The sequence below is a fragment of the Hippopotamus amphibius genome, chromosome 12 (assembly GCF_030028045.1).
Source record: "Hippopotamus amphibius kiboko isolate mHipAmp2 chromosome 12, mHipAmp2.hap2, whole genome shotgun sequence".
NCBI lineage: Eukaryota > Metazoa > Chordata > Mammalia > Artiodactyla > Hippopotamidae > Hippopotamus > Hippopotamus amphibius.
In genome coordinates this window covers 74082469-74105372 of record NC_080197.1, presented here as the reverse complement: position 1 = coordinate 74105372, position 22904 = coordinate 74082469, and the positions used below count along the sequence as shown (strand labels likewise).

General features: G+C 41.8%; 2 protein-coding genes across 2 annotated transcripts in view; both read right to left on the bottom strand.

The window, feature by feature from the left end:
* LOC130832447 (C-type lectin domain family 4 member A-like) overlaps positions 1–11469 on the bottom strand; it is a 32437-nt gene extending 20968 nt beyond the window's left edge. Inside the window, exons 1-3 of the mRNA XM_057700730.1 lie at positions 11273–11469; positions 8470–8589; positions 852–953 (exon numbers count right to left, since the gene is read on the bottom strand). Of these exons, the coding sequence (XP_057556713.1) occupies positions 852–953; positions 8470–8589; positions 11273–11354 (304 nt within the window). The 5' untranslated portion in view covers positions 11355–11469. The remainder of the gene's footprint in view (positions 1–851; positions 954–8469; positions 8590–11272) is intronic.
* On the bottom strand, positions 4497–5479 carry LOC130832448 (mitochondrial import receptor subunit TOM22 homolog). The gene has a single exon (XM_057700731.1). It carries the CDS (start codon positions 5477–5479, stop codon positions 5057–5059), a length of 423 nt encoding a protein of 140 aa, XP_057556714.1. The 3' UTR covers positions 4497–5056.
* Positions 11470–22904: the final 11435 nt, after the last annotated feature.

Genomic DNA, 22904 nt, shown 5'->3' with positions numbered 1-22904 from the left:
TCTTTCTCTTCCAACACTTTCAACTCTAGTCTCCAGAGGTAAAACCCTGTTTAAGTGTATTTTATGCATTCTCTCAGAAATGTTTTATGCACATACATTTTCTTTGTTTTTTTGTTTGTTTTAATATTTACTTTTTACTTATTTATTTATTTATTTAATTTATTGGCTGCATTGGGTGTTCATTGCTGTACACGGGCTTCCTCTAGTGGGGGCTACTCTTCATTGTGGTGCACAGGCTTCTCATTGTGGCAGCTTCTTTTGTTGCGGAGCACGGGCTCTAGATGCACAGGCTTCAGTAGTTGCAGCACGTGGGCTCAATAGTTGTGGCTCGTGGGCTCTAGAGTGTAGGCTCAGTAGTTGTGGCACACAGGCTTAGTGGGATCTTCCTGGACCAGGGATAGAACCCATGTCCCCCTTGCATTGGCATGAGGATTCTTAACCACTGCACCACCAGGGAAGTCCCTGCACATATGTTTTCTTAAAACACAAATGAATTAGATTTCTTTTGAATGAGTGAGTTTTAACTGATATGTGAGAAAAAGACCAAGTATGCACGGAAAGTTCAGAAAGAAGCAAAGGCTGAAGAAACCCAAAAGCAATGTAGTCTTTTTCACAATTGAGACTATTTCCTTACACAGATAAACTAAAGATACGCATAAAGGAATTTTAGGTCCTAAATATTTGTATACTTAAAGTTTAAAATGATCATAACACTTAACTTCTTAGTATGATCTACCTGTGACTCTTATTGGAAATATTGATCTGACACACAGGATATGACTATCAACAGAATATGATAGTCAACAGATATGACTACCAACAACAGAATTATAGGCACATTTAATTTTTACCTTCCGTGGTTGAATTTTCTTTCATACATTCCAATACTGTGTGAGTGACTTCACTTGTAGTCTTTTTTTCTTTATGAATATGAGAACATTTCTGAAAAAAAACTAGAAAATAGAATAAGATCATTCATTTTCCTGGTAGCAATATAACTTCACTCTTTAACGCTACTTACATTCTTCATAGGAACAAAATCTACAATAGCCCAATTACTTTAGTAGAATCCTGACTGTGGAGATTTCCCCCACATTCAATGTAATCCTAATCCCACTGATTTTGAAACCATAGATTTCTGCAGGAGTAGCTGAAAAAAAATCAGTAGTTGAAAGAGGACATGATAGTTCCATTACAATGGGTCTAAAGGGACTTGTGCATATTATCCTTCAAATGTCCACACTAAATGCATGCAAAGGCTAAGCCTTGAGGGATGAGGAATGGGGAGAAAATGATTAAACACTTCTACCTGAGGATGTACACAGCATGAGTCTTTGGGGGCAAAAGTCAGCTAATTTTGACAAGTTCTGGGCTACTTGTAGAATGGAGAAGTGAATTTTCTCTTTCTTTCCTCCTTACCTCCATTTACACCTTGACCCACTGCATGACAGCTTCTGCTTCCACCACTCCACGCAATGGGTCATCAGTAATATTGTAAGGCCACTTCTTAATTTTCTTTCCTTTGATCTCCTACAATACTTGGCCCCAGTTCTCTTCCTCTTTAACTCTTGGGACACTACTCTTTCCTGTTTTTGCCTCACCTTTCTTGCTGTTGCTTTTTTTTTTTTTTAATTTATTTTTTGGCTGTGTTGGGTCTTTGTTGCTGCGTGCAGGCTTTCTCTAGTTGAGGCAAGCAGGGGCTACTCTTTGCTGAAGTGCACAAGCTTCTCAGTGCTGTGGCTCCTCTTGTTTCGGAGCATGGACTCTAGGCACGAGGGCTTCAGTAGTTGCAGCTGACAGGCTCAGTAGTTGTGGCGCATGGGCTTAGTTGCTCTGGGCATGTGGGATCTTCCTGGATAAGGGATCAAAAGCATGTCCCCTGCATTGGCAGGTGGGTTCTTTTTTTTTTTTTTTAAGAACTTTTATTGAGATACAGTTAACAGACAATAAACAGCATATATTTAGAGTGTACAATTTGGTATCCCAATCTCCCAATTCATCCCCCCCAACCCTCCCCACTTTCCCCACTTGGTGTCCATATGTTTGTTCTCTACATCTGTGTCTCTATTTCTGCCTTGCATTTCCTCTTTCATAGTTGTTAGCATTTGCCTTATGTACTGAGGTGTTCCTATTTTGGGTGCATATATATTTATAATTGTTATCTCCTCTTCTTGAATGGATCCCTTGATGTTTATGTAATGTCCTTTCTTGTCTCTTGTAACATTTTTTATTTTAAAGTCTATTTTATCTGATATGACTATTGCTACACCAGCTTTCTTTTGATTTTCATTTGCATGGAATATCTTTTTCCATCCCCTCACTTTCCATCTGTATCTGTCCCTAGGTCTGAAGTGGGTCTCTTGGAGACAGCATATATATAGGTCTTGTTGTTGTATCCATTCAGCCAGTCTGTGTCTTCTGGTTGGTGCATTTAGTCCATGTACATTCAAGGTAATTATTGATATGTATGTTCCTATTACCATTTTCTTAATTGTTTTGTTTTTCTTTTTGTAGGTCCTTTTCTTCTCTTATGTTTCCCACTTAGAGAAGTTCCTTTAGCATTTGTTGTAGGGCTGGTTTGGTCGTGCTGAATTCTCTTAGCTGTTGCTTGTCTGTAAAGCTTTTGATTTCTCTGTCGAATCTGAATGAGATCCTTGCTGGGGAGTGTATTCTTGGTTGTAGGTTCTTCCCTTTCATCACTTGAAATATATGGTGCCACTCCCTTCTGACTTGCAGAGTTTCTGCTGAGAAATCAGCTGTCAGCCTTATGGGAGTTCCTTTGTATGTTATTTGTCATTTTTCCCTTGTTGCTTTTAATAACATTTCTCTGTCTTTAATTTTTGTTAGCTTGACTACTATATGTCTTGGCATGTTTCTCCTTGGGTTTATCCTGCCTGGGACTCTCTGCACTTCCTGGACTTGGGTAGCTATTTCCTTTCCCATGTTGGGGAAGTTTTCAACTAGAATCTCTTCCAATATTTTCTCAGGTCCTTTCTCTCTCTCTTCTCCTTCTGGGACCCCTATAATGCCAATGTTGGCACATATAACATTGTCCCAGAGGTCTCTTAAGCTGTCTTCAGTTCTTTTCATTCTTTTTTCCTTATTCTTTTCCACATCAGTGATTTTCACCATTCTGTCTTCCAGGTCACTTATTCATCCCTCTGCCTCAGTTAATCTGCTATTGGTTCCTTCTAGTGTATTTTTCATTTCAGTTATTGTGTTGCATATCTCTGTTTGTTTGTTCTTTAATTCTTCTAGGTCTTTGGTAAACTTTTTGATCTTTGCATCCAGTCTTTTTTCAAAGTCCTGGATCATCTTCACCATCATTATTCTGAATTCTTTTTCTGGAAGGGTGCCTGTCTCCTCTTCATTTAGCTGTTTTTCTGGGGTTTTATCCTGTCCCTTCATCTGGTACAAAGTTCTCTGCTTTTTCATTTTCTCTATCTTTCTGTGGCTGTGCTTTTCAGTTCCACAAGACGAAATACTGCTGATACTGCTTGATACTGCTGTCTGCCCTCTTGTGGAGGAAGCTATCTAGGAGGCTTGTGCATGCTTCCTGATGGGAGGGACTGATGGTGGGTAGGGCTGGGTAGGCAGAGCTCAGTAAGACTTTAATCCAATTTGGTGGGCAGAGCTCAGTAAAACTTTAATCTGCTTGTCTGCTAATGGGTGGGGCTGTGTTCACACCTTGTTGGTTGTTTGGCCTGAGGTTACTTAGCACTGGAGCTTACAGGCTCTTTGGTGGGGCTAATGGTGGACTCTGGGAAGGTTCACATCAATGAGCACTTCCCAGAACACCTGCTGCCAGTGCCCCTGTCTCCTCAGTGAGCCAAAGCTGCCCCCCACCTCTGCAGGCAACCCTCCAACACCAGCAGGTAGGTCTGGTTCAGTCTCCTATGGGGTCACTGCTCCTTCCCCCTGGGTCCTGGTGAGCACATTTTTTTGTGTGCCCTCTAAGAGTGGAGTCTCCATTTTCCCCAGTCCTGTGGAGGTCCTGCAATCAAATCCCACTGTCTTTCAAAGTCTGATTCTCTGGGGACTCCTCCTTCTGTTGCTGGACTCCCAGGTTGGGAAGCCTAATGTGGGGCTCAGAACCCTCACTTTAGTGGGTGGACTTCTGCACTATAACTGTTCTCCAGTTTGTGAGTCACCCACCCAGCATTTATGGGATTTGATTTTAACACGATTTCACCCCTCCTACCATCTCATTGCGGCTTCTCCTTTGTCTCTTGATGTGGAGTGTCTTTTTTGGTGAGTTCCAGTGTCTTTCTGTCAATGATTGTTCAGCATTTAGTTGTAATTCGGTGCTCTTGCAAGAAGGAGTGAGCGCACATCCTCCTACTCCGCCATCTTAATCCTATCTCCAGCAGGTGGATTCTTTTTTTTTTGGAAGACATTTGGTTGGAATTATTTTTAATATTTAAATACAAAAAGTGAGCACTGACTTTTTTTTTCTCTTTTAGACACACACATGTCTAACAGCTGAAATATGCAGAGGAAATGAGCTCCTGCTCTGTCCTCCACAGTCCCCATCTTGTGGTTGAAGCTGCTGCCAGCCCTCCCTCCATCCTTTCTAACATACATAGAAATTCACAGTGGCTGCTTTACAGCACAGCTGTAATGCATTTTGTATTTTATCTTGTGTGCATGTCCCTCCCCAACATCTCCATTCTTAAAAACCAAACAGTCGTTAATAGTCAGGGATGCGTCCTTCCTGATGACATCAATTCCTACCCCTCAATGGGATAGTGAGGAGATCTTCGGTCCAGAAGATAATTTAGTGAAAGGGGTGGGATGGCCAGAGCTGGAGTAACCGTCTGCATTGCTGCACTCTGGTATCAGAGTGAGGACAGAAGAAATAAGTCGGGACAGCATGGAGGGCACTGTTGCTAGTGAGGAGTCTCCATGAGACAATGTGAGGAGAATTCTCCCCACCAGATTTAGATAGATCAATGTGCCAAAGTTAAAAAAAAAAAAATCCAATAATCAGCAGTTCAAACACTATTGAATTTTCAAACTTCTCCCACCAAGACAGGTCAAACATAGCAGTAATAACCTAGATCTTTCCAGGAAGTGAAGGTAGAGCCCCGGGCATTCCTCCTGACAGCCCTGTATTAGGCCCTAGAAGTATCTGCCGTTGCTGCAGCTGCTGCTGTTGCTCCATCTGCAACGTCTCAGTCTCAAAGACGACCGGAAGAACCAGGATCATGAAGGAAGTGGTTCCAATCCACAAGGCTGCCCTGGAAAACCTGTACATATTTTGAGCCACGAAGAGGGAGAGATCAAAAGTGGCTCCAGCCGCGGACCGGACCCTCTCCGGGAACATCTCCGTCAGACCCCACAGTCTCTCCGACAGTGTCTCGTCTAGCTCCTCGTCATCTTCCTCCTCCAGCTCCTCCTCTGGCTTCTCAGCATCGCCCTTCGGAAGCAACTCGTCCGGGGACAGGGGCACCCCAGGGCCAGCGGCGGTGGCAGCCATGGCTGTGGGGGACACCCCAGCAGGTGGATTCTTAACCACTGCACCACCAGGGTTCTTATACTCCTTTATAAGCTTCTTATACTCCTTTATAAGCTCTTCTTTCTTGACCCAACTCTTTTAAAAGGTAACATCCCCATCTCTTTTTATATTTAATCTGTTATTGTTATTGCTTTTGAATAGAGAAGTCTTCAAAGCATAAACTTATAACACTCTTTTTATTGGAAGACCTCCAATTTCCTTTAAACTTTTTCCTTTCACATTTCCAAAATAAGTGCCTAAAATAAAGACTCAAGTGACCCTCTGTTATCTAAATTCATCAAAAGTCTGTACCTTTTGGTTTTATTCTAAGAAATTGTATCTCTCTTTACCAAAGAGTGCTCCTTGCTCAAAAGTGCAAAAGTGCTCAGTGCTCTTCTGCAGCCAATATCCTGAGTAAAATATGTATTTCTATGGTTTTAGTTATTGTCTGAGGGTGATATCTATAAAAGAATATATTAAATTTGACTTTATCACTTTAAAAAAAATAAAATGTAACATTCCCTAGGGTTCCACCCTTATCCTTCTTTCTTATACTAAATCCCTTCCTTGACTGATATTATATGCCGGCATGGTCTCAACTGGTAGCTAGATGTAAATGGCTTCGAAAGCTCAGACCTGTATCCTGAAATCCAGATAAATATATCTCCCACTAGACATGTCCATTTGAGGTTCCCAGAGTCATATAAAACTTAACATGCCCCAAACTTAAATCACCATCTTCCATCTCAAACCTTCTACTCATCCTTTATTGTCTACCTCTTTGAAAAACTGTGATTTCTGAATTCACCGAGTTGGAACACTGGAGCCACACTTTACTTCTCTTGGTCCCTATTTCCCAGATCTAAATATTCATCAAGCCTCAACCTCCTTGATTCTACCTCCTCACTATCATTTAAAGCTAACCCCCCTTCTCCTTCTTCACTACCACTAGCCTTAGATCAGGTTCTCACTATTTCTCAATTGGATAATGAATTGGCTTTAACTGTTTTCTTTGATTCCAGTTCTGTCCTCATACACCCATTTGGCACGCCTCTGCCCAAAGCATATTTCTAGAAATCAAATTTAGTTATATCACTTCTCTGATTAAAATTCTTCAATGGCTCTCCTTGACTGTGACACATTTTAGAAATGGCCACAATTTTCAACATTCCCTATATCCATACCCGTTTGCAATATAACGTCTTAGCTTTTCCAATCAACGAATCAGGTCTATTTCTCCACCACTTGAATCTGGGCTGGCTTTGAGACTTCCTTTGGCCAATAGGATGTGCAGAAGCAACTCTGGTTAATTTCAAGCTAAGGTTTCAAGAGGCTTCGCTCACTGTCGCTCTCACTCTGCAAGCCTACACGTTGCCATCTGAACAAGCTCAGGCTAGCCTGATAAATTATGAAAGAAGTGGGACCAATTTGTCCATGTCATTCCAGCTTACATCCTCTTCCTCAGAAACTGGGTTGCCTGCAGCTGGTACTTGACTCCATATGCATGAATGGCTTTAGCCAGGACCAACAGAACCTCCCAGCTGAACCCAGTCCAAATTGCCAAACCACAAAATCATGAGCTAAAAACAGTTGTTGTTTTAATCCATTAAGTTTTAGATTGGTTTATTAAGCAGCAGAAGTTAATGGATGTGATAACCTTCAGGGTGGGGGGTGGGGGTTGGGAATCCACACTCTTTAGCATTATATACAACACTCTTCATGATGTGAGCTCTGCTTGTTTCTCCCACCTGCAACTTCATTTCCCACAGTTCACTTAGCACCATATGTCATAGTCATTTATACACCTGTTGCCCCAAATTTTTCCAAGCTCTCTCACATCTCTGTCTTTCTTGGTCCACACAGGTGTAGATGTCACCTCCTCCAAGAAGCCTATCTCAGCTTCCTGTGCTTCTTACCTGCAGAATATTTACCACACATTGTTATAACCACTGGTTCACTCAACCAGTTACCATCATTCTCCGAACTTCTTGAGATCAAGGGCTATGACTCTGTTGACTCTGTCTGGCACAATGCTTGACATATAGCAGATGGCCATCGTTGCGTATTGAATGACCAAATGAATAAATAAAATACCTACCCAAATATATACTAGTTTTATGGTTTTAAAAAATTTAATAAATTCCTAAAGCCAAAGATAGGCAGAAATCCACCTATTTGCCAAATTTTCTTTAAGATCTCATGCAGTCTTGAGATGGACAGAAATAATTAAGGTGAAAATTCAATTAAAATTTTTTCCTGGAAGATTTCTTCCCATTGCCTCCTTATCCACTTGCTCATCCCAAAATATGCATGTGCACTCAAAAAGTCATAGCCTTGGGACTTCCCTGGTGGTGCAATGGTTTGATCCCTGGTCCAGGAAGATCCCACATGCCGTGGGGCAACTAAGCCGTGCACCTCAACTACTGAGCCTGCATCTAGAGCCATAAGCCACAACTACTGAACCCACACACTGCAACTACTGAAGCCCATGTGCCTAGAGCCTGTGTTCTGCAACAAGAGAAGCCACTGCAATGAAGAGTAGCCCCGCTCTCCACTAGAGAAAGCCCGCACACAGCAACAAAGACCAATGCAGCCAAAAATAAATAAATAAATAATAAATCTTTTTTTTAAAAAGTCATAGCCTTATAAACAGCGCTAAGGAAATAATGATTTGGCCTCACACAACTGTCTAGTGTAGAAACGATGTCCTATAGAGTTCACTCTACAACATAAAAACATGCACACACATTACTCTTCAATTTCTCTAAAAGAAGTGAATTCCATTACTTCTATAGAAGAGTAACTAAATTCAAATAAAGAATAAAATTCCCAATGGAGTCCCACTAATTATGTCTTCCCCCAGAGAAGACTTCTTTTCCAGATTTCTGAGTAAATCCAGTGTTTATTGGTTTATTGGATGCCATCTCTTCATGTAAGGCAGACATTCCTTATAGATTCAGCTGGATACTTACAGATAAAAGCAATCAAAAATGAGATTGCCAATAGTAGTAGCAGAAGTATCACCAAAGAGGCAAGAAGTTGCTTGGGAAAACTAGAGTCACTTTTGTGAGGGTTGGTCTTCTTTTGGGGAGCTGAAGGAGAAATCAAATTAACTTCATCAATAATAAATTCTGACCTTGACTTCCTCTTTCTCCTTCTCTTCCTCTTCTCCCTTTTCTTGGATGATACACTATTACTAACATGACATTTGAAATAATATGAAGCTACAAAGGAAATAATAGTGTTCATTGTAGAAACTTTAGAAAATACATAAAAGCACAAATTCCTACCACTGAGGATAACTGTTGTTAATACTTTGGTATACATCCTTCCAGCAACTTTTTAAGTGTATATACATATGTGCACATTTTGCCACATGGTTGACACACCATATATACTTGTTTCGGACCTACTATATATATATATATATATATATACTATATCATTAACATTTTCATGTCACCATATTTTCTTCTTTAGCACACTGTATTGTGGTTGCATAGTATTTTGTTATATATTTACATAATCTTCCAGATTATTTCCAACTTTAACTACCTTAAATAATGCCATAGCAGATAAATCTTTATAATCATCCCTCATCACACCCTTAAAATAAAAGCAGACCTTTACTACAATTTATTTTTTATTGAAGTAGAGTTGAATTACAATGTTGTGTTAAAAAAATCAGACCTTTTTATCTATGTTATGGCCGTTTTTGTGTGTTCACTATGTCCATATATATAATTCATAAAGTAATAAAAATACCAGCAAAAAAAAATAAACAATCAAACCTTTTTAGTCACCATTTCATGGTTAAGAATTATTTTCTCAAGTGTCCATTGAAAGGTGAATGGATAAAGAAAATGTGATAATTACATGCAATGGATATAATTCAGCCATAAAAAATAATGAAATCTTGCCTTGAGGATGGACTTGAGGGCATTATGTTAAGTGAAATAAGAGAGAAAGAGAAAGACAAATACCATATGATCTCACTTATCTGTGGAATCTTTAAAAGATAATAATAAGATCTCACAGATAAAGAGAACGGAATGGTGGTCTCCAGAGGTGGGGCATGATGGGGTGAGTGAAATGGGTGAAGGGGGTCAAAAGGTACAAACTTCCAGTTACAAAATAAATAAGTCATGGGATATAATGTACAGCATGGCGACTACAGTTAATAATACTGTAGGTTAGGACTTCCCTGGCGATCCAGTGGTTAAGACTCCGTGCTCCCAATGCAGGGGAAACAGGTTCAATCCCTGGTCAGGGAACTAAGATCCCACATGCCACAAGGCAAGGCCAAAAAATTTAAAAATTTAAAAAAAATTTTTTAAAGAATAAAGATATTAAAAAATAATAATACTATAGGTTATTATATAGAGAGAGAGAGAGATAAAATACTGCATATTTGAAAGTTGCTAAGGGTAAATCTTAAAAGTCCTCATCAAAAAAAAAAATTGCGAAACTGTATTGTGACAGATGTTAACTAGACATTGTGGTGATCATTTCGCAATATACACAAAAATCATGTTGTACACCTGAAACTAATGTAATTTTGTATATCAATCATATCTCAATTTAGAAAAAGAATTATTTTCTCAAAGTTATAATATATTGCCAAATGGGGATATAACTTTCAATAATGTATAATGTGACCTCACTTTTAGAAAAAAATACATACACACATGTATATATATTTATATCTGGAAGGATATACACTAGCATGGAAATTATAGTTCTCTCAAGATGGTAAGCATAAATACAGTAACTTAAATTTGTATGTGCTCTAGTTTATTTTTTTCTATAATGAACATTGAAACATATAATAAAGTTATGTAATTTTTTTAATTTTATTTTTTTAAAGGTTAGCCTGTGTTTATCCATTTATTCACTTATTATTTATTTGGTTACTTTGGGCCATGCCTGATGGCATAGAGGATCTTAGTTCCATAACCAGGGATCTCAGTTGCATGTCCCCTGCACTGGGAGTGTGGAGTCAACCACTGGACCACCAGGGAAGTCCCTATAAATTTTTTAAGGGGAAAAAAACAGTTTCCTGAGCATTCTCCATATTTCCGTCAGAAGAACTTTGGAAAACGTGAGCAATCATGACTTCCCTCTCACAGCTTCTCATAGTCTCCATGCTTTGTTTTCTCTCTCTCTTTTGTTCTATATCTAAGATATCATACATGCTACCCAAACTGCCTTTTATCTACTTCCAAACTTCGCTGAATCCATCTCAGAGATGCAGTATGCAATGGATTTTCTGATTGCAGAGCCATTGCCCTCAAAACATAAGGGACTTTCCTTGTAAGACTTTCTAATCTTTCATCTGCAATGGTCTTTTTTTCCACTTTAGTCTGGGCCTAACCAATACACCCAAACACTCTCTACCCAAACTCTTCCCCTCTAACTGATCAAGAAGCAAAACCCACTAATTCAGCATTGTCCCCTGAATCTGGGTTGATGGTTTCAAGATCTGCACCCATTCTCTTGACTGCAGTCTCACTCTGCCTCAGAAGCACAGAAGGACAACTTCTCAGCTTCATTAGCACTCTCCTTAGCTCAGGACTGTAGTGGATTTCTCACACCTCAGTTTTGTCACATTTGTCACACTTCATCCCTTCAGGTGACTCAATCTTCTAGGAACCCTGTGTTTCCTAACTGTGCCCAGAGAACCAGCAACCAACAGTACCTATGCTTCCTTTTATACTATTCTCTCTTCATCTTTCATTCCATCATTAACCCTGACCACCAGGAAATGTGTCTTACCTGCAGGAGGCTCTGATTTGGTTCCTGAGGACTGGGGTTCATTTTTAAACTTCAGTTCAGCATAAGTGGTCTCTGAAGTCATATTGAGATCTTCTGTTTTCTTCAAAGAAGCCTGTTCATCTCTTCCTTAAAACAGCATAAAATGAAACCCAAGCATGATGGTAATTTGTCATACATCCTATCATGCAACTAGATGAGAACAGAGGCCCCAGACAGACAGCAAACTTGAGAGGAATCTCATGAAAACTAAAAACCTCAGAGGCCCAGTCCCCAGGACCGGCGCGGTGTCTATCATAGCCTTTAAACATTATGCCAGCAAGTAGCAATAAAAGTAGGAAGTTCAAAGTGTAGAGGAGAAAAATAGGAAGGAAAGGAAAAGAGGAACAAAGCAATTATAGTAATTCTTCCTGAGAATTACTGTGCACTGTGCACAGTATTACTGGTAACTGTGCACTTACCAAAAAGGAAGAAATTAAAGTATTTATGAGCATCTACATGCAAACATAATCATTTGTAGACCAACCAACCTAGGTATATACTCGTTCACGCTTGCATTCTCCTCATCATTGCATTGCCTCATCCAGCAACTTTGGAGACCACGTTCCAACTGACAAAATAACTCATGTGTCTGACTCCCCGCTTTCAAGAGTCAGTGTCCCCTAATGCAGTGGGGAGTAAAAGTTTAGAGAATGTGCCTTCTGAAGCTGCTCCTCTGTGTTCTCTGCTTTTCCCTGTTCTTGACTAAGTCCATCATGACTCCCCATTCATCCTGCTCTAGCCCCTCCAGCAGCTACTGAGAGCAGCTCTCTCTGCAGGATGCTGGAGGAGGAAGCTGCCCTTCTCTAGCCCTTTCATCTCCATGACACCACAACAAAAGGCCATACAAATATATATGACTATTTAATAAATTAGGATAATTTAATGGAATCACAGTTTAGAAGGAGAGAAACTGAGCGCTACATATGAATTCATCCAAAGGCCACGAGGAAAGCACCCCCAAAATTAAGTCCTTCATGTGGAATCTTTCTACACCCCAGATTCAGCTCACACCCCAGATTCAGCTCTCCCCAAATGACCCTCCTTACTTTTTTTTTTAATGTTTTTTGGCTGCACCACGGGCTTGCAGGATCTTAGTTGCATGACAGGGGCTGAATCCAGGCCCGGCAGTGGAAGTAGGTTGTCTTAACTGCTAGACTGCCAGAGAAATCCCCCATCCTCCTTCTTTTAGTCTCCCAACCTAATTCCTCCCTCTCCTGCATAACACACACACAAACACACGCACACACACACGCGCGCACGTGCACACATTTACCTCTATATTTATTTCTACGTCTAAATATAGTTCACACTAACACCTCTAATCCCAATCCTACACCAAAGAGTTCTTTCCAGTTTTTTCCCTTTCCACATCTCTAGCTCCCTTCCATGACAGTGAGAAACCTGCTTCCTTTCTCTGTATTTACTTATTTGATGAAGTCCTTGGATTTAACTGATCTTCTACCTTTGTTTCCCCTCCCTCCTTAACTAAGATGCCCTTCTCTCCCCAACTGGCCTCGCTTCTCAATCCAGGCCCCAAGGTTGCTGACACCCGCTCCATCTGCGTGGGTGTCCTGCACTGAGCCAGCCGATCCCCAAGGACATTCCCTTCACCCTGCCCAGGACTGCCACCCTGCGTACGCCAGGCCACCTTCCATAGCAAAGCCCTCCTCACTCTGCCTGGACTCTGATTCCTGAAGCCGTTCCCCTGATCCCCAAGTGGAATCCCTTACCCTACTCAGGCTCTAACACCCCATACTTCTGTGTGGAAGCCCTCCTCACCTTGCTGGGGCTCTGAGTCCCCACATTGGGCTCCCCCACCATGTGGATAGCCTCTGAAACCCCTCTCTGCATGAACGCTTTCCTCCCCCTGCTGGAGCCCTGACACCTTCCAGCACGGAGGCCTTCAGTCACTGTGTGAGCTCCCTGCACCCGACCACCCCACCACATAGATGCCCTCTTCACCTCTGGGGCACTGACACCCCACATCATGAGTTGCCATGTGTGGACACTCTTCTCAACGTGCACAGGCTCTGATACCAGAAATGCTTTCCCACCCCTACAGAAAGGTTCTCCTCATTCGTCTTGGGCTCCAGCACCACTGCCAAGCCAACTCCCTGCATAGTCACCCTGTCTGAGCTCTGACTGCCTGCACCAGACCACTGCTGTTCTCCCACGCCACCCTTCAACAGACACTTACCTTGCTCTGCCCCATCTAATGCTTTATTGAGGACTGAATTGTTTAATAAGGAAAGGAAAAGGGGTATGAAAAAAGGTAAGAGAGGGAGAAGAGCTAATTTTTACAAAATTTTCCAGCAAATAACTACTGGACCTAACAAGCGCTACTGGACCTTAACAATGTAAGCTTATAAGGAGAAAGCAAAATACATTTCTAAAGGTACCTCTCTTTCCCTGGAGTAAGTCACATTTTACCTGGATTACACTGTATCACAAACAACCCCCAAATCTGAGTGGTTTGCAACATTTATTTATCACTCACATTACATGAGGGCTTAGGGTCTGCATAACATAGACTGTAACTCTGCTTGGCTTTTCTCTAAGCATTTTCTCATTCTGGAACCTAGGATCACAGAGCAGCTCTTTGTAAGCTGAAACATGTAATAACATTCATAATCCTCTCGTTCAGAGATGGTGTACCTTAAATCCACTCTAATTCCACCGGACTTGCTGTGAAGGGGGCAGGGAAGTTCACCCTATCTGCAGGGAGACATGTCAAGGGCAGCAAAATAGCATAGACTTGGTGGCTTATGCAACAATTTATTTCTCACCGTTCTAGAGGCTGGGGAGCTCAAGATCCAGGTGTCAGCAGCTTCGATGTCTGGTGAGACTCCCATTTTCTAGTTCACAGATGGCTGTCTTCTCAACTGCATCCTCACATGGCAGAAGGGGTGAGGGAGCTTCCTGGCGTCTTTTTTATAAGAAGACTAATCCCATTTAGGAAAGCACCATCCTCATGGCCAAATCTTTTCCCAAAGGCTCCACTTCCTAATACCATCACATTGGGGGTTGAGCTGAGCATATGAATTTTGAGGAGATGGAAACATTCAGTCTATAACACTCTTTAAATTATTTAGCCAAGGGATCTCTAGGGCAGTGATCTCCAAAATGGGGCACAAGTGCCCCAGGTGGTATAAAAGAGGGTCTTCTAGGGCACAGAAATAAAATACTAGAACTTCTCTTTGTATGTACTTCATATGTTTTTTAAAAACGAGCTTTACTGGGACTTCCTTGGTGGTCCAGTGGTTAAGACTCCACACTTCCACTGCAGGCGGCACAGGTCTGATCCCTGCTCAGGGAACTAGGATCCCTGCAAGCCGTGTAGCACAGCCAAAAAAAAAAAAACACAAAACCAGCTTTACTACTATCACAAAGATTCAGTATTGGTTGCATGTTATGATTGGTAAGAGATCTATTCTGCAGAAAGAGCAGAGGTTCCTCAACTTTGAGAAGTTGAGGGTTCATTCTTCCTTTGAATGTTCCATCATATTGTCATTTACATATTTGTGTAATCAAGAATGTGGCTTGGGCTTTCCTGGTGCAGCAGAGGTTAAGAATCTGCCAGCCAATGCAGGGGATAAGGCTTCAAGCCTGGCCTGGGAAGATCCCGCATGCCGCGGAGCAACTAAGCCCATGCACCACAACTACAGAGCCTGCGCTCTAGAGCCTGTGCTCCACAGCAAGAGAAGCCACCGCAATGAGAAGCCTGTGCACCGCAAGGAAGAATAGCCCCCGCTCGCTGCAACTAGAGAAAGCCTGCCCACAGCAAAAAAGACCCAACACAGCCAAAAATAAATAAAAATAAATTTATTTCTTTCTAAATGCCACACAATACCCAGCCCAGTGGCACACCCCTATCAAGAATTTGGCTTGGATTTGTACCCAGTTCCTGGGAGGTAACCTCTAAATCCTTGGAATTTCCTAATAGAAATGTCTGTTATTTGTGGTGTGCCCTGATACTTTCTGCTAATGAAGTTACTCATAGTGGGCCCCTATAGTTTATGCTAACAGGATGATTCGAGATGGGAACTGGCCATGCCAGAGACACCAACCATGGGATTAGAAGGCTGGGGCTGTGAGTCATGGGATATCATGAGATTCAGCCCAGACAGGGAGGGATGCTGGAGATTGAGTTTGACCTTACGGCAAATGACTCAGTCAAGCCTGCCTATGTGATGAACGCCAGTAAAAACTCTGGGCACCAAAGCTCGGGTGGGTTACCTGGTTGGCAATACTCTGTGTATCGTTATACACTGATGTGCGGGGAAGGTGACCCATCCGTGTGGATAATGAAAGCTTCACGTTTGGGACCCTCCCAGACCTTGCCCTAGCCATCTCTCGTTTTGGTTGACTCTGATTTGTATCCCTTTGCTACAATAAAACTGAAATCAAAAGTATGGCTGGTCCTTTTCCAAGTTCAGTGAGTTGTTCTAGTGAATTATCAAACCTGACAGAGTCATTGGAACCCCCAAATTGGTCATCAGTTGATCAGAAGTGAGAGTAAACCTAGAGACCCTCAAACCTGTGACTGGTACCTGAAATAAGGGCAGTCTTGCGGAGGTCCATGCCCTTAACCTGCAAAATTTGGGCTAACTCCAGGCAATTAGTATCATAAATCATTATAATATCTCAATATGGTTAATTTCATAAAATCAAGATGTTTCTTAGAATATTTATGATATTTTTTAGCAAGATGGGATGTAACCATATTGTTCGCTTTGGCAAATTACTTAAAAGAATTGGGAAACTTATTCAATGTTGCTGTGCTTAAAGAAAAAAAAAAGGACAGGTGTTCCAATTTTGCTCACTTTTCAGTACTGTGAAATAGCTTCTAGTGGTATGTAAATTAGCAGATAGTAAAGCACGGGAGCCCACACATACACATATACACAATTAACCTGCTTGTTCAAGATAAACAATAAGTGAGAAGACAACTGTTTTATTAAAACAAACAAACAAACTTATGGAGAGAACATTTGGAAAACTGATGCTTAGAAAAGAAACAGTTCCACCATGTTGTGGCTTTTTTTCTTTTGCCAAAAATTATGTAAGGATGTGGCTTATATATCTTCCTTTTTGAAGTCTTCAAAATGGAGGATTTCAGTGAGCTTTGCACTCATTTATTAATGAGTTTAAAATGTAACACCCTCTCAGTAGTTTGTAAGCACAACTGGATTAATACCATGAAAGAAGATATTTACTAGCTAGTCTCAACAAAAGGTTTATGGAGAGAATTAAAAAATGAGAGTCATAACTTGTTAAATACAGCTAATGACATACTTCCCATTTTGAGCCATATAACATTGTGAGGTATGTTTTACAACTGACAGCTATTAAAAGCAACGATTGAAATAAACCAAACTCATAACTAGACATAAGTAACATTAAGGACTTCCCTGGCAGTCCAGTGGTTAAGACTTGGAGCTCCCAGTGCAGGGGGCACAGGTTCCATCCCTGGTGGGGGAATTAAGATCCTGCACGCAGCACAGCACTGCCACAAAAAGATAAATAAGTAAATAAAAATATATTTTTTTTAATTTTAAGTATTACTTACTTTGCCTTTACCGCATCTTTTTTATTTCCATTTGTTTTTATTATAATATACGTAATAGAATTACTTGTGAGAATATACATAATAGAATTAATATACGTAATAGAATCAACTACCTTTTGCTAACAAACCATCTTAAATCTAGGTAGCTCCATTTATAGAATTTACTTAGCTCAGATTCTGTGAGTTTGGCAATATGGGCTGTGTTCATCTGGATAGTCCTGGTTTGAGTCAAGTGTGGCTGATTTTGGTTCCGCCTGTTCACGTATCTATGGTCAGAAGTCAGACTGATAGAGACTTATCTAAGATGACCCCAACTGGGGAAGCTTGTGTCTGCTCCATGTGGTCTCTCATTCTCCGGCAGACTAAACCAGCAGGCTTCCAAGAGCAGCAAGAGGGCAAGTCCAATGCACATGTATGTTTCAAATCTCTTCTTGCATCACACTACATAGTCTTTCATTGGCCAAAGCACTTCACGTGGTCAAGCCCAGAGTCAGTGCAGAAGCTACAAGGCAAATTCTACAAGAAGGTATGGACAAATTAGGGTTATTACTGCAATCAATCACTTTTTGAGAGTTGAGTAAATCTAGAATGCAAGGTATAGTAACCCATCCTCAGTGGGATTTCTCCTGGCTTGATGCTCATAGAAATGCCCAGTGCTTAGGTGGCAATAGTGACAGATCCTGAGGCCTACACCATCTCCTGTTCCAGGAGAGCAAAAAAGAGACTTAGAAATACTCCTTGATACATGGTACTAAGGACACTGAGATGGTCCAAAAAAGCTGTCAGTGGCCCAGCCTGTGAAAGACACCTCAGTTAAACATGAAGAAACATACCCTGAAAGGGTGAGGTAGAGTCACTGAATGGGGACGAGGGGGCCCTGTCTGCAGGGCCATCATAACTTGGAGCAGGCGCAGGGACAGTACACACAGAGAGCACACAATACCTACACCAGGCACCCCTCACCCCTAAGAAGCAAAGCCACGAAGTACGGCAGACAAAAAAATGACACAGCATCGACAGCTCCACGTGCGACGAGCAACTGGTAGGCCCTCAGATCGACATTCTAATTGCTAGACTGGATAATCAATTATTGGAAAGGACTTCATTGACAAGAACTAAGAAGACATGGAATGTCATGTTATTCTTCTTCCGACCCTACTTTTAAAAAGAGGAATAAGTTGCTAACAGTATTGGAAAAATAAAACTGTTCCATGTTTTGCATTGCATTTATGATCGAACCCACACAAAGAAATGATCAAGACACCTATAATTTTCCACTATAATCCTTTCAGGATTATTTGGGGGGTTTTGCTGGTTTTTTGTTTTCTTGGTTTTTTTTTTGGCTGCTCCACACCACATGTGGAATCTTAGTTCCCTGACCAGGGATCTAACCTGTGCCCCCGGCAGTAGAAGCACAGTCTTACCCACTGGACCGACAGCAAAATCCCAGGATTTTTTTATTTTTAACTTGCTCTGATAAGCAATAAATTACTTATCTGCTCTGATAAATTACTTTGATAAGCCTTAGAAAGTAATGGTTAAAAATATAATGAACAGATTTACAGACTCTCTATATGCAAAAAAAAAAAAAAACAAGTGGTGGTAAAAATCAGGGAGGTAGGGACCAGATGCAAACAACTTCATGGGCAAATTGTATTACACCCTCAAAAAATCGATTAATTCTCTTTTTTTATGAACTCTTTAGCACACAGAAAAATGATTGAAAGCTTCTCATTCTTTAAAGATAATTCTAAGGACTTCCAAGTAAGAATCTGCCTACCAATGAAGGGGACACGGGTTTGATCCCTGGTTCAGGAAGATCCCACATACCACGGAGCAACTAAGCCTGTGAGCTACAACTACTGAGCCCATGTGCCGCAACTACTGAAGCCCACACACCTAGAGCCCATGCTCCACAACAAGAGAAGCCACTGCAATGAGAAGCCTGCACACCGCAATGAAGAGTAGCCCCTGCTCACCACAACTAGAGAAAGCCCACGGGCAGCAACGAAGACTCAACACAGCCAATAAATAAATAAAAATAACTCTAATAACAAAATCAGATACCTATAAAGCACAACTCCAGGCCAATATCACATAAGAACACAGCTTTTTAAAAATTCTTAATAAAATAATATCAAATTAAATACAATAGCATATAAAAAGAAACATGTATCACAGTAAGGCAAGTGTAGTAAGCATTCTCATTAGGATGAACTGTCCAGCATCTAGCTTCCTATGTTTGGAGAACACTCCCACTGCATGAACAGAGCTCTTCACATACTACAGAAGCTGAAAATCCAGACATTTGCCTTCAGAACTGGTACCACAAATACTTGAAGGCAATAGAATCTCAGTAAAATGGAGGAAATTCGAGATTTATCACCTAATCTGGTTGAAGTTGAGAGCAGAGAAAATCTAACTGGTAATAACGAATGGAACCTGCAGTCACTGTCATACAACGGCAAAATAACCTAGAAAATTGCAATGGTCTGAATGTTTGTGTCCTCTCAAAATTCTTATGTTGAAATCCTAACCTCCTAGGTGATGGTATTAGGAGGTGGGGGCCTTTGAGAGGTGATTAGGTTATAAGCGTGGAGCCCTCCTGAATGGACTTCTTACCCTTATTAAAGAAGCCTGAGAAAGCTCCTTTACCCTTTCCACCAGGGAAGGTTATAGCAAAAAGACAGTCGTCTCTGAGGTAATAGGCCCTCATCAGATATAGAATCTGCCAATGCCATGAACTTGGACTTCCCAACCTGCAGAACTGTAAGAAATAAATGTTTGTCGTTATAAGCTACTAGTTTATGGTACTTGTTTTTATAGCAGCCTGAATAGACTAAAACACAAATTAAAACATATTGTCACCTAGCACAGGGAACTATATTCAATATCCTGTGATAAACCATTATGGAAAAGAATATGAGAAAGAATATATACATGTGTAACTGAATTACTTTGCTGTACAGAAGAAATTAACATGACATTGTAAATCAACTATACTTTAATAAAATAAGCTTTTTAGAAAAAGTGTCGTCACTTAAAAAAGAGTACCCAAGGAAGACAAGACTTTAGGAGACCAAGTGACTGCAAGGGGAAGAGAATATAAGAACTATAGAGACTAGTTGCTTCTTATGGCCCTGGACAACATAAAGGAAGAGAATAACAAGCTCAAAGCCCTAAATTCTTAGCTTACTGTAAAACCTGAAAACCAGAGTTTCTTTGTTTGATTCTATAGGCAAACCCTAGTAGGGCAATCCAGAGGAGGCCTCTAGTATTTGTTAGAGCAAGCCATGCCCTTTCAGCAAGTAACCATTCTGTTCTTGAGAAATGCTCTTAGCTTATTACTGGGTCCTCACAGATTCAGAACACATGAACATGGGACAAGAGGTGACAATGTAACCAGAGTTTGGCTTCCATGGTGGTGCGGTGGTTAAGAATCTGCCTGCCAATGCAGGGGACATGGGTTTGAGCCCTAGTCTGGGAAGATCCCCATGTTGTGGAGCAGCTAAGCCCATGCACCACAACCACTGAGCCTGTGCTCTAGAGTCCGTGAGCCACAACTACTGAGCCTGTATGCCACAACTACTGAAACCCACATGCCTAGAGCCTGTGCTCTGCAACAAGAGAAGCCACCACAATGAGAAGCCCATGCACCACAACAAAGAGTAGTCCCTGCTCACCACAACTAGAGAAAGTCCGCACATAGCAATGAAGACCCAACACAGTCAAAAATAAATTAATTAATTAATTAACTTTTAAAAAAACCCAATAGTTAACTTTTATGAACTGAGAGTCATCTAGTCTGTGTGGAGATCACCAGGTCCAGTAATGGCTAAAGGTGTGGATTTAAAAGCACACAAAGGGGATAAAACAAGGCTTGGACAACCACTAAGCAAGAAGTTAGAACTAAGACTTCTGCCTAATTCAGAATCTTTGCAAAATTGTAAATTAAGTGAAAGGGAAACCTGAAAGAGACCACCCATCAGTAATACCTCTCCCTGGGCTTTAGATTAAAAAACAAAAACCAGTATAGGGAGTACAAGGTGAGGGACTTCCCTGGTGGCGCAGTGGTTAAGAATCCGCATGCCAATGAAGGGGACAAAGGTTCAATCCCTGGTCCAGAAAGATCCCACATGCTACAGAGCAACTAAGCCCTGTGTGCCACAACTACTGAGCCCATGTGCTGTAACTACTGAAGCCCATGCACCTAGAGCCCTGCTCTGCAAGAGAAGCCACTGCACTGAGAAGCCTGCGCACTGCAAAGAGTAGCCCCCACTCACCACAACTAAAGAAAGCCCGTGTGCAGCAACGAAGACCCAATGCGGCCAAAAATAAATAAATAAATAAAATAATAAATAAATCTTTAAAAAAAAGGAAAAGAAAGAAAGTACAAGGTGAATTTGGACTATCTTATTCCATCAAATATTAAGGAATTAGATCAGTTATTTTTCAACATCACCAAGATGGCAACATAGGAGACCCCAGCCTCTGTCCCCCTCCACCAAAAGATCAACAATTAGACAGCTATCCATTAACAAAAACAGCTCTGGGGGAGCTTTGGAGTCTACTTTAGAAATTTCAGCAACACAGTGGAACAAAAAGCCTAAGAGTAATCAGGTTATGGAGATGGAAAACAGTTTCATTCTGCCTGCATCAGCCCACTCCCCAAACCAACATTGTTTAGCACCAAGAGGGAACTTTCCAGATATAAAGAGTTCCCCTTACCAAAAAAGGAAGAGTGGGGTGAGTGATCCACTTCCCTAGCCTTTCAGGACAATTCAAGAAGGTCCCACTTCAGTTTCACCCTATCTGGACCAGCAAAGCTGAGATGCATACAGCTAAGAACAAGGAAGAAAAGCAGGACCCACCTATAGCAGCCACACAGCTAGAGAGATCACAGTTCAGTGACCTGCTCTGCAGACAAACCTAGCAGATTTTGCCACTGCAGAAACTAACAGAGCTGCAGTGAACCCCCTTGCAGATTCCATTAGCTTTTATATCCACATTTCATATTCACATTTTCAAAATCACATTTGCCAGTCACTTGAGTCCCTCCCCACTTCCTCTAATGCCCTCACCGCCACCCTTGCTGGAGCCCTTGAACCACAATGGCAGCCAGCCCAGCCCTCTGCAGCTCCAAAATACAAGAAGCCAACACAGACCTCAGCAGCTGACCCCAAAACCTTGTGCATGCTCAACACTAGCCTCCCTCTCCAGCTGTGTACTTGCACACTGCCAGCCTAACGCCCATCACCAGCTTCCACTGCAGTACACACACCGCAAGGGAAAGATTATGCAACCAGAGGAGAGCATGCTGACAGCCGGGGCCCCCACAGCTGCCAGTGAGCCCAGAGTTGGCTTTGACCCTTGCTGTCTGCCCTGGCCCCCACCACTATGTGTGTGTCTGCAACTGACCCCAGTCACTTCACAGGACCCTGCAGCTGGTCCCCACAGCCAAGTACGCCACCAGCTCCAGCCACCACCACAGCCTGTTCTGGTCCCCAGCCACTGGACCTGGAGGCACTGCTGAGGACCCTAAAAGCCTTTAAAGCCCCTATGAACCCCCTGCAGCATTCACTAAGGACCACACAGTTGATGCTGTGAACCCCAATAGCCTGAACAGAAGACACATCATGCCCCCACCCTGACCCTGACCCAGTACAACTACACACCCCAGCACTTGGCACCTTGCATCACTAGACCTGGGGTTACAGCATGCTTCAGCATGCCCCCACCCACAGGTGAAAGTCTTCCCTTACCAAAGTTGGTCCATAAGTCTGGAAGAAGTGACTGCTTCCTCAGATACTCAGAAAACTATGCTAGACTACAAGGATAATGAAGAACCAGGGAAACATGTAAAGGAACACAGTAAACCTCCAGTAACTTGCCCCAGAGTAGTGGAGTTCCAGGAATTACCTGACAAAGAATTCAAAATAATTGTTCTAAAGAGGCTTAGGGACTTCCCTGGTGATCCAGTGGTTAAGACTCCATGCTTCCACTGCAGGGGGTGCAGCTTCCATC

Excerpts from the sequence above, each read along its gene's own strand:
- LOC130832448 (XM_057700731.1), bottom strand. The coding sequence starts at position 5,479 with ATGGCTGCCACCGCCGCTGGCCCTGGGGTGCCCCTGTCCCCGGACGAG.